The sequence below is a fragment of the Mesoplodon densirostris genome, chromosome 1, assembly GCF_025265405.1.
Source record: "Mesoplodon densirostris isolate mMesDen1 chromosome 1, mMesDen1 primary haplotype, whole genome shotgun sequence".
NCBI classification, from domain to species: domain Eukaryota; kingdom Metazoa; phylum Chordata; class Mammalia; order Artiodactyla; family Ziphiidae; genus Mesoplodon; species Mesoplodon densirostris.
The window spans coordinates 73,659,658-73,671,992 of NC_082661.1; the positions used below are offsets into that span (position 1 = coordinate 73,659,658).

Genomic DNA, 12,335 nt, shown 5'->3' on the forward strand with positions numbered 1-12,335 from the left:
GAAAGTGTAAAATGTTCTGTTTATTTTTTTTTGTCTTGCAAACCTAAGGCACATATAAACACACAACAATAAAACAAATATAAACAAATTCCATCATTGATATCTTGAAACAAAGTATGTTTAATCACTGACTGAAACTATAAGATAATTTCTGTACTACTCAAAAAAATTCAGAAAGCAGAATCCCTGTCAATCATACAACAAACTGCTTTCCTATGGAGAAGAGCCTTGAAACCTCTGGACCAGGTTTAAGATGTGTTAGTACTCTAATCTACTGTCAACTTTCAAGGTAAGTAGAAAATTCTGATCAACCCTGACCTTATTTTTCATTATAGTTCCCAACACATGACAGACCTTTAACTTTATAAACTATTTACATACTGCAAAATTAGTGGTATGCTTCAAGAGCAACAAGTAGATCAGTGTTAAAAGAATTTTTCTGGCTTCTGAGATTTAGCTCACAATTTGAATCTTTACGACTCATTCTACTGGCTTTGTGTTTTTCATAAACATTTATTTTCAGCTTGGAAGTCATGTATTCTAACATCTGCTTTCAAATTTTCTCCTTTTCCCCAAAATAATTCAGTATTTCCCCCCCAACAAGGTGATAATAACCTAATGAGATTTTTAAAATAAATTTTCATGATTTTTATTTCACTGACCATATGATCATGTTAATAAAAACACATTAACTACTCTTTCATCTATCCCTGACCAATTTTAAACTCAGAAGAATTTAACATTCCATCTAAATCTTAATGTTAACATGTAATTTTTATGGGTGTGGTGGGAAGAGGAGGACCATAGGTAAAATCTCCATATTTAACTTCCATTATGATCGTACTTTTGTAATTCCATGAAGATGTACTTAGAAATATACATGCATTAACATTACGTAGCTATAAGCAGAAAATGTGAATAATTATGGATTCTCAGCTTCAAGTAAAATGGTATCAAATCTTAGAGGGCTGACAATACAAAACCTTCACCGAATAACTGGGTATTACCATTGCTCTACTTTTTCACCTCGTCAGCTCTCCACAAGCCAGAAAAAAGGAATTATGGATACCTACTGGGAGCACTTATGTTAAGAATCCTTTGCTTTTTGCTCATGATAGAGCTCCTTGAAAGGAATGTTCAGAGACCAGAATGCTCCACAAATATCAATATGGCATTTGATTTTGGGACCTGATGTTCTTTTCAGGGATACTTTTTCATTCTTTTAAAAACAGTGAAAAGAAAGAAAATACTTCTACAAATTTATTTTTAAAATATCCCTAACGTGGCTTATAAGATCCTCCATGACCTCTTTGTTCACCTCTCCATTCTCTTTTCTAATCACTTTCCCTTTTGCACTAAGTATACCACTCTAATTCCTTTAGTTATTTGGGGGGTTTCAAGCATTTTCTTCCCTCCATCTAGAAGATTCTCCCCTCTCTCCACTTCTCACTTTCTAATGTCAATTAATTTCAGATATTACCTTTAACATTACTCTCTTAGAGAAGGTTTTTTACCTCCCTCAGACTTGGTAGTGTCCTGTTATAAATTCCTATTGCTTTCTGTAGCACTTATCACCATTATAACTATTTATTTAATAAAGGAGTCATTAGTAGCCTACTGGCTACAATCAGTTACACTTGGCTCAAGTGTTACAGTTTTTAAAAATCTGGGCCACTTTTTACAATTGGGAGACTACATTATATTATGAAAACCCTATTTAATTTATATTTATCCCTAAATGAAAGCAAGAAACTGTTCATTGAACCCCACCCCCATTCAAAAAAAAAAAAGAACAAGAAAAAGAATGGAAAACAGAAAACCCAGATCACTTCTCATTGACCTTCTTTCTCACTCTCCTACCACAGGGATTGTCAAAACTACCTTAAAAATCTATGATTTCATAAACTAAATTGAATTTCCTCCTCACTCTCTCATTCTTATCGATTTCCATTTCCATCTTGGGGATAAACAGAAAACTAATAAGACATGGCTTTAAAGAGCTTGCATATTTTAGTACTATACTCTAGCTCTTAGTTTTTAATAACTTTAATAACTTTTCTCTCAGTCTCAAAATATTTGCCTGTTATTTGAAAAAAATGGCTTGTATTTCTTATTATAGATCTTATGCAACCTAGTACGTAACTGTGTGGCTCAAAAAGTGTATGGTTTTCATGAGATATTCCATGCTATGCTAAATAATGATAAAGACTGCATTACAAAATTGTTTTAAGTCAGAATAGATAAGTACCCTTTCCTAGCTACTTAAGATATTAATACAATATTTTTGAGGAATTAGTGAAGTGCTACATAATGGATATTACTGGTATGTTTCATGTATGTGTTGAAAATGAATTCTATTGTAAAGTATGTAGGTAATATTGAGATAACACCTTAAAATTTTATTTAAAACATTTTCTTTTAATTAAGCTTCTGTAATAAAACATACATTACACAACTAAGATGTTTCAGCCAACTGTTCATTTCTTCTTGCAAAAAGGATTTACTTTTCATATGCTCAAGTCCCTTCAATATACTCAGTATTTCCTTCAAAAATAGTTTATATGTACGTATTTTTTTCTTTTAATGGTAAAGTAACTATTTTAATCTCTGAAAATAAATTAAGTGTTCTTCCATACAGATTTCCCAATTTCTTTGTATAGGTTCTCTAAGAAAAACTTCTTTCCTACTTCAAAAAATCCCTATCTTTGAAGATATTCAGAGGTATAAAGATATGCATTCTAAGAATTTATTTCAACCATAATGACATAAATATGTTGAATTAATTTTCAACTGTACAGAGGAAATACACCAACAAAACAAAAAAGCATTTAAACATCTCAGCCATTACAAGTCCACTCTAAAATTATTACCATTTTGGTTTTATTCAGATTACCATACTCATCTTGAATACTGCTTAGATGTATCCTCAAAAAAAATTTTTTTTTAAGTCAGCCAGATGGACACTATAGCACAATGATATCAGAGAGCAGGCTGAAGGATGACGGACCTCATCCTATAGTAGGGCTTACAGGGTGGTAACCTTGGAAACTGTGGCCAACATCCAGTGTTGGATGGCACTCTGAAAAACCCAGTATTTCTTCCAAAATACCCTACCACTATTTTGAGATTGTATGAGAAATGCCAAATAGACTGCTCTCATGGTTATTTCCTTTAGTACTGAAATGACACACATACCAATACATGTCAAGAACTTTCAAGCACCACTTGTACTTCCTTGGAATGTGACATCACACTATACCATTTACTAAAGGGAACTGAAGTTGGAAGCAGTTTTTGGCAAAAATAATAATGCCTTTCTGCTGTGTTCTCTCTTCAAGAACTAAAGGGTTAGTATGAAGTTAAGAAAAGGAGGAAGAAAGGAGAGGGAACTTATAAAGATTGAATGTTACACATTCTTTGCAATGTTTAAAATATTACATGCTACAGGCACTTTAAAAAATAGTTATGCATATTTGGTACCAGGTTTTGTGTCAGGTACATTATGCATATTATCTTTCATGCTCACCCTAACACTAAAGCAGATATTTTTATCTCCATTTCACTGAAACTTTCATAATGTATAGGATTCTCTTTCCAGTGAGGTTAACAACTTGTCCAGGTTCACACAGCTACTATATGCCAGAGCTGGGAGGTAAACTCATATCTATTTCACTGTACAGATCACTCTTTTCAGTGGCAGAACCATACTGAAAGTTTCCCAATTCACACAGGTAGTGAGTGGTGCAATTAGGACTCAAACCCGTATGTCTTGACTCCAAAGACTGTGCTATCTACTATACTATGTTGTCTCTGAGCAATGAAAAGAGATATTCTTCTTAGTCATAATATACATACATATATATACATTGAAGGCTTACTTGACTTCTTAGGTAATTCTCCATTGCTTCTGCTAATAAGGAAATCTATATGATTGATATCTACCTCAATAATACACAGAAAAAGCCAAATGGGGTGATTGCTTCATTTATTCTACCAATAGGAAAGCAGTCACGATAGAAAGGAAAAAGTGAGGAAAATTATAATAATGATGATGACGGTAATAACATTAATAATACTAATCACTTACATAGCACTTGCTCTTTGCCAGGCACTGCTCTAAGTTGTTTAGTTGTACTGATTTACTTAGCACAACAATCCTATTAGGTAGGTACAATTATCATTTTCATATAAGCAGGGTTAAGGAAACAGATACAAAGAGGTCAAGTCATGTCCCTAAGGTCACACAACTGTAAGGGGTAGAGTTAGAACCTAAAACCCAGGTTATCTGGCTCCACATTCCATGCTCTTAACCACTAGGCTATTGGGCCCCTCTTTGTAGAAAGAAAGAACTAGAAAGGGACAACTTAAAAAAAATGCGAGGTTATTTTGTTTACAAGGTTACCAACTGGATGGTGATTCCATCATATTACTGTCAACAGATGTTCTGAACAGTGAATTTGCTAATCTGCTTCAGCAAAGAATTTAGTTAAATTTGTTCTGATTGATTACTTATGCTTTTAAACTCAGTTAAGTGGGGATTTCAGTAAAGCACAATATATTTAATAAATTCAAATTAATGTTTAATCCTAACCTATCTTTATCTACAAAGTCTATCTCAAGAATTAAGGTGAAATATAGTTAGCCTATCTCTTCTCATTTTGTAGACTTAAAAAATGGTTTTCTCTTTCTTTCAAACATGTTCCAAGCTTATGTCACATAATATTTTGCTTAGAAAAGGCGCATTCAGTGTGTTTGTGTGTATATTAATCTGGATTCACTTTTTAGGACTTCCCATGACCACTTCCCAGTTCCTTCAAGCATCAAGTACAGTTAGTGGGCTCAACATGGTGAAAAAAGACATCTATTAGATCTAATTAGGAAAGACAACCCAAATAAGTGCACTGTGATTAAAAATAAAAGGAAACACAGGTGTACTTAAAGGCAAAGTTTACATTTAACCGCTCCACCCTTCTTTTTTTTAAGTCACATTTTTCTTATAAACTTTTTTCTTCCCCAACTGGAATCACATAGTGACCAAGTAAATGATGAGCCAGAATAATGGCATTGAGGATCAATGCAATTCACATCAATAGAAGGCACCCTACTTTCAAAAGTAAGTAGTGTTTACCTTTTCAATGAGTCAGTTCTAACAAACACATACTCTTACTTTCTGATTTCAGAAATAATGACTTTATTCTAATGTACAAGCAGAATTACCACTAATCTGCCTATACAATATGAAAACAGATTCCTTCACCAGTGTATAACTGGAATATTTATGCACAAAATTGGAAAGGTATTAAATTTACTTTACTTGAAAATGCACAATCGTCATTCCTAACATATATTTTTTAGACCTGACCAGAAAAATTCTTTTAATTCGAATCAATCATCCTCTGCTTACTTTGGCAATTTAGAAACAACAGGAAAATATCTGCGTGGTACAGACAGTATTTGTAGTTTGCAAAACCAGCTTTTTTGTAACTGTTCAACATCAATAGGAAAAAAAGAGAGAGAACTTGATTTTCATAAAGAATCTCCCAGAAAAAAAGCCATAAGAACTAAACTACTATCTGTTGATACAAGAAATAATTAACTTTAATTAAAGTTTGTTAAGTTAGAAAGCTGATGGTGAATACTTTTAATTTGGGGGGAAAGGGGAAGTAGAAGTTTTAAAATAAATCCAATAATTTTTGCTATTATTTTCCCAAAAAGGATGAAGATTTTCAACAACAGAAAGATGATAACTACCAGGTACAGATCATCCACTAAAAATAAAAATTGGGGTAGGCAGCAGGCTTCTTTTCTTTTCTTTTTTTTTAGTTTTTCCTCTAGTGTTATTGAGGTATAATTGACATAAAGAATTGTACATATTTAAAATGTACAACAGGATGATTTGATATGCATATACTTTGTGGAATTATTATCACAATCACATTAACTAACACAGCTATCACCTCATGTAGTTACTATTTTTGTTTTGTGGTGAGAATGCTTAAGATTTACTATCTTATCAAATTTCAAGCATACAATACAGTATTATTAACTATTGTCACCATGTTGTCTTTTAGATCCTCAGAACTTATTCATCTTATAACTGAAAGCTTGTATCCCTTTGAAGGTTTATTGTAGTGTAAGTCCTCAGAGTTGGCTTTTTTTTTTGAATTTTATTTTTTTTAGTTTTTATACAGCAGGTTCTAATTAGTTACCTATTTTATACATATTAGTGTATACATGTCAATCCCAATCTCCCAATTCATCCCACCACCACCCCCCACCCCACTGCCACTTTCCCCCTTTGGTGTCCATATGTTTGTTCTCTACATCTGTGTCTCTATTTCTAGGCAGCAGGTTTCTTATTTCTTTTGAGAGTACTTATTAAATATATAGCGTTAAGGTACCTTTCTTTTATTCTTTGATTTTTAGACAAATTTATCTCTTGGCTAATTTTAAGTGTGTTTATTTTCAGCAATCACTTGTGGTTGCCTGAAAATATGGAGAACAGCAATAAACACATAGAAGGATTGGAGCCAATGAAATGCTATTTGAAGAAAGCAGAATTTTTCTACTTGAAAAACATTTTGGTTTCCACAAAAATGTAGTTTAGTTTTTTCTTCCACAGATTGTTATATCCTATGTAACCATATTACTTTCATCTTTTAAGCGACAGCATCAAAGCTTAAACCATAGTTACAGTCAATATTTCTACACTTAAGCATTCAACTCCTAAATTTACAAGCTCCTCACTTATGAATACAATATACAGCTTAACTTACTATCCTGCATTATATAAATGGAATTTCCCTGGAGTGTGACTTGCTCTCCCAAGAGGACAGGGTTTCTCCTTTCCTCAAACTGTCAAACTGTTAGCAAGCAGCTATGGATAGGAGAGAGCAAAGTTCCATGTGAATTACATCTCTGTATAAACTTAGATTTTCAAACCCCTTCCCAAGTGGCCTTTATTTACTCTCTATCAGTTGGAGATAAATAGGCCTATCCTAAGCAAGGCAAATGTGTCACCCCGCCTGCCCCCACCGCCCTGCCCTTTACCTTTTTGATGGCATCACTGACATGAAAGTAAATGATAGTGAACTATTATGACCCAGTTTTATATCTACAATGCTGGGCCAGCAGAATAGGTACTATACAAGGGAGATAATTCAGAGATGGATGATGAGGCTCAAGCAGAAGAGATTCTGAAGGCTTGTATGATTATTTTTGCTAATTGTTATAAGAATGTCTCATTATCCTATAATTAAATTTCACTTAGTAATTCCATTTATATATATCTATACCTGGTAAATCAGAGAAGAGAAGAATGCACTCATTAAAGCCATTAGACAAAAGCCGGTCACGCAGCTGCTGAAGAATTGCTACTCCGATACAGAATGGGAAGGAGGAATTCCCAAGCAGTAAGGTATCCCAGAGGTGGAAAATTTTGTGCAGTGGAAATACATCTGTAAAATGACAAATATAAATAAATTAACTGAGATTAAAACAAAAAATTAAAACAACAACAAGCTACTTTACTAGACATGGTAATTCCCTTATGGTCAAAACTATTACAGAACAAATACTGGAAAACTGTTTTTTATAAAATGCGTATTTGGCTTTGTAGATTTACTGCTTCCTAAGGCATCTTAAAAAACTGATAATCAGATTGACCAAATAGATGACATTTTCTAGCCACCATTATCAATCTTGGTATAGCTGTTACATTCCTTCTCTTTCTTCCTAGAATTTTCAGGTCATATTACTCTCACAAGTTTATATACTTAGAAGAATTTCAGTATTGTTATAGATTCAGTATCATTATACTTCTATTATGCACTCTAAAAACTGCTTTTTGAAATTCCCATAAAAAAATCTGATTAGCAATTTTTTATTTTCAGAAACTTTATTTTTTTCATTTATCAATACTCTGAACATCTTTCCAGGCCAGTGCATACAGATCTATTTCAAATATTCTATTCCATTAATCATATGTACAGATTTAAGCAGAATATCCACTGTATTAATATCTGTAACTGATTAAAGTATTACATATTCACATAAACTGTTTATTTCTAGAGGAATTCTAGGATAGGAAATAACAAAAGTATGTTATTAGACAATCTCTAAAAATTTAGTCTGATTTGGTTGTAACAGTTGCCTTCCAAAACTTTATATAAATACTATAGTTAATATTAATTTATTTTTCAATAGAAGGCAGAGATTTTATGAATATCATGATATGTCAGATAGATTTTCATCTTATAGAACAACCTTTTTGATATTTAGTAGTCAGAACAATTGAAAAAAATTTCTACCCAACTATATTACCTTAGAATTACATAAGGATACTTATGTAATTAAATCTGCTTAGTATTATTGTAACTATAATATACTGGGGAAGAATGGAGCTGTTCTTTTGCTAATACAATATTGAAAGAAAAGGGAAAATGATACTTACGAGTAAACATGGTGAGAAACCAAGGGATGGCATAGAGCTATGAGTGGAAAAAGATAGGGATGCAGGGGATGGATAAAGAGGAAATAAAAGAGATAATTAGAATGACTTCCAGTAAACTGAATGGTAAAAAAAAGCTCTATGTTTTGGTCTACTCCACTGATTAAAAACATTCTTTAATACCACATGCAGAAATAAACTCAAAATGGATTAAAGACCTAAATGTAAGGTTGGATACTATAAAACTCCCAGAGGAAAACATAGGCAGAACACTCTTTGACATAAATCACAGCAATATTTTTTTGGATCCACCTCCTAGAGTAATGGAAATAAAAAAAATAAACAAATGGGACATAATTAAACAGAAAAGCTTTTGCACAGCAAAGGAAACCATAAACAAAATGAAAAGACAAACTATGGAATGGGAGAAAATATTTGAAAATGATGCGACTGACAAGCGATTAATTTCCAAAATATATAAACAGCTCACACAGCTCTATATAAAAAAAAAATCAAAAAATGGGCAGAAGATCTAAATAGACGTTTCTCCAAAGAAGACATACAGATGGCCAAGAGGCACATAAAACGGTGTTCAACATCGCTAATTATTAGAGAAACGCAAATCAAAACTACAATGAGGTATCACCTCACACTGGTCAGAATAGCCATCATCAAAAAGTCTACAAATAATAAATGCTGGAGGGGGTGTGGAGAAAAAGGAACCCTCCTACACTGTTGATGGGAATGTAAATTGGTACAGCCACTATGGAGAACAGTATGAAGGTTCCTTAAAAAACTAAAAACAAGAGTTACCATATGGGGCTTCTCTGGTGGCGCACTGGTTGAGAGTCCGCCTGCAGACGCAGGGGACACGGGTTCGTGCCCCGGTCCGGGAAGATCCCACGTGCCGCGGAGCGGCTGGGCCCGTGAGCCATGGCCGCTGAGCCTGCGCGTCCAGAGCCTGTGCTCCACAATGGGAGAGGCCACAGCAGTGAGAGGCCCGCGTACCGCAAAAAAAAAAAATAAATAAAAAAAAAAAAAATAAAAAAAAAGAGTTACCATATGATCCATCAATCTCACTCCTGGGCATATATCTGAAGAAAACTCTAATTCAAAAAGATACATGCACCCAAATGTTCATTGCAGCACTATTTACAGTAGCCAAGACATGGAAGCAACCTAAGTGTACACTGACAGATGAATGGATGAAGAAGATGTGGTATATACATACAATGGAATATTACTCAGCCATAAAAAAGAAAGAAAGAATGCTATTTGCAGCAACATGGATGGGCCTAGAGATGATCATTCTAAGTGAAGTAAGGCAGACAGAGAACAACAAATATCATATGATATTGCTTAGATGTGGAATCTAAAAAACTGATACAAAAGAACTTATTTATAAAACAGAAACAGACTCACAGACATAGAAAACAAACTTACAGTTACCAAAGGGGAAAGGATGGGGGATAAATTAAGAGTTTCGGATTAACATATACACACTACTGTATATAAAATAGATAACCAACAAGGACCTACTGTATAGCACAGGCAACTATACTCAATATCTTGTAATAACCTATAATGGAAAAGAACCTAAAAAAGAATATATATATATATGTATAACTGAATCACTTTGCTAGAAACTAACACAACATTGTAAATCAATTATACTTCAATAAAAATTTTAAAAAATAAAAGACAATCTAGATAATTATAATTATTATCACAAATATTCTATTAAATAATGACATCTATTACAAATGCTGCAGATGATCCTTTGGCCAAGGCTTATTCCACAGAGTATTTTCATTTCATCAAAGACTACACTCAAGACAAGGCCTAATCCAAAAACAATACTAGCATGCTAATTTCAAAGGTCTACTTTTCAAAGGAGAACTTTGTTCTTAGGAATAAAATATTCCTAAGATTTGAAGAGTCCTCATCAATGTTGAGTTACCCTTACTGAGTATTTTTTGAGACATGATGAGATGATATTTGAAAAATGCCCAAAATGTCTCATTAAAAAATTTTTATGAAGCTTATGCCTTCGATTACCACTTTCTAAATTAACAGGCAGCTTCATAAGAGACTAAAAGTAATGAGATCCAGGAATGAAATAATTTGGTTCTTTAGATGAGTGACAAATTTATTTTCCTAAGTTTACTCTCTAGAAATGAAACACACACACACACACACACACCCCAATTAATTTTGTGAGATTTTGAAAGTGAGAAATCATTCTTAATTTCTAAAAGTAGAGTAAAATCTGCTTTGTTAATAACAAGTATCAAAGTATCAAAAACCAATAATCATTTATAGAAAAATCTGAAAAAGCTCTACTTTTATGTTTTATGTCAGTGCATGCTCCTATTAGACAAAGATTTTTGTACTACCTATAGCATTTAAATAAATAGTTTTTCAGCACCTATCAATTGTGAATTTACAAGTAGAGATGAATATTTCTTTGCATTATACACAATTGAGTATTTATGCTATTAAATGCCAGCCAAGAACCATAAGGCAGTTATAGACTACATTAAAATCTAACTACTGTATGTGAAATAAACCCATTGCTCCTTACAAGATTATCACTTATATACACTGACACAGCCATTACAAATGGGGAAACTGAGGAGTACAGAGGTATGTGACTTCACTATAGAGTACTGGTTGTAGAAAACAATAAAATATAATAAACTCTGAATCTTTCAGCCTAATTTAAATTTTTTTTTTTTTTTTTTTTTTGCGGTACGTCGGCCTCTCACTGTTGTGGCCTCTCCCGTTTTGGAGCACAGGCTCCGGACGCGCAAGCTCCGCTCACGGGCCCAGCCGCTCTGCGGTGGCATATGGGATCCTCCCGGACCGGGGCACGAACCCGTGTCCCCTGCATCGGCAGGCGGACTCCCAACCACTGCGCCACCAGGGAAGCCCCTAAGTTAAATTTAAACATACAGTCTGTATATATAAGTTCCATCATTATTATTTAACTTTTCTTTCTTTTAAGGATATAAGTTATATTATGCTCTACGCTTCTGATCAAAGCCAATTGTTTGTCATTGGGAATCTTACCTGAGTTACTTCAGCAACAAAACTAACAATCCCTTTACCCACATATTGAAGAGAGCATGTGTATGAGGAAAAACGCAAAGTGGGGAGGAACCACCTGAAAGGATCAGGGGGAAAACATGCCAGGCTCACACAAAGCCAGGTATGGTTCATCTTACCACTAGCCAGAATTTTTTTTAAAACCCTGAAATAAACAAGGCATAAGATAGAGTACTCAAAAGGATATTGCCTTAGTAATGGGGCAAAATTATGCTCCCAAATTATGCTGCCCTGGTCTCACTTAACAAACCTTAAAGGTAAGCCTTGAAAAGATCAAACTGTTTCAATGTTACCTAGCTGCATCTCAAAAAAAAGCTCAAGAATATTTACAAGAACATATAAATATCCAATAACCAACAAGGTAAAATTCACAATGACTGAAATTCAGTAAAAAAATCAGTAGTGCAAAGTAGCAGAAAAAAAATGATCATAATGAGGAGAAAAATCATTCAATCAAAATGGACAAAGAACTAACATAAATGTTTGTAATAGCAGGCAAGGATGTCAAAATGCTTTTTATATCTGTATACATATGTTCAAAAATCTAACAAATGATTGAACACGTTAAGTAGAGACATAGTAGTTATAAAAAAGAACCAAAAAAGCCTCTCTAAAGATGAAAAATACAATGTTTGAGTCAAAAAATACACTGAATAGGATTAAGAGCAGATCAGACACTGCAGAAGAAAAGATAAGTAAGCCTGAAAATACAGCAATAGAAACTACCCAAAATGAAACACAGAGAGGGGGAATAAAGAAAAACAAAACATGTCCTATG

At 33.5% G+C, this 12,335-nt stretch overlaps 1 protein-coding gene across 4 annotated transcripts in view; it reads right to left on the reverse strand.

The window, feature by feature from the left end:
- TBCK (TBC1 domain containing kinase) overlaps positions 1–12,335 on the reverse strand; it is a 234,974-nt gene that overhangs the window by 107,644 nt on the left and 114,995 nt on the right. For all 4 annotated transcript variants that reach the window (XM_060104569.1, XM_060104545.1, XM_060104552.1 and 1 more), the window contains exons 21-22: positions 8,453–8,489; positions 7,296–7,457 (exon numbers count right to left, since the gene is read on the reverse strand). In XM_060104569.1, coding sequence (XP_059960552.1) covers positions 7,296–7,457; positions 8,453–8,489 — 199 coding nt within the window. The remainder of the gene's footprint in view (positions 1–7,295; positions 7,458–8,452; positions 8,490–12,335) is intronic.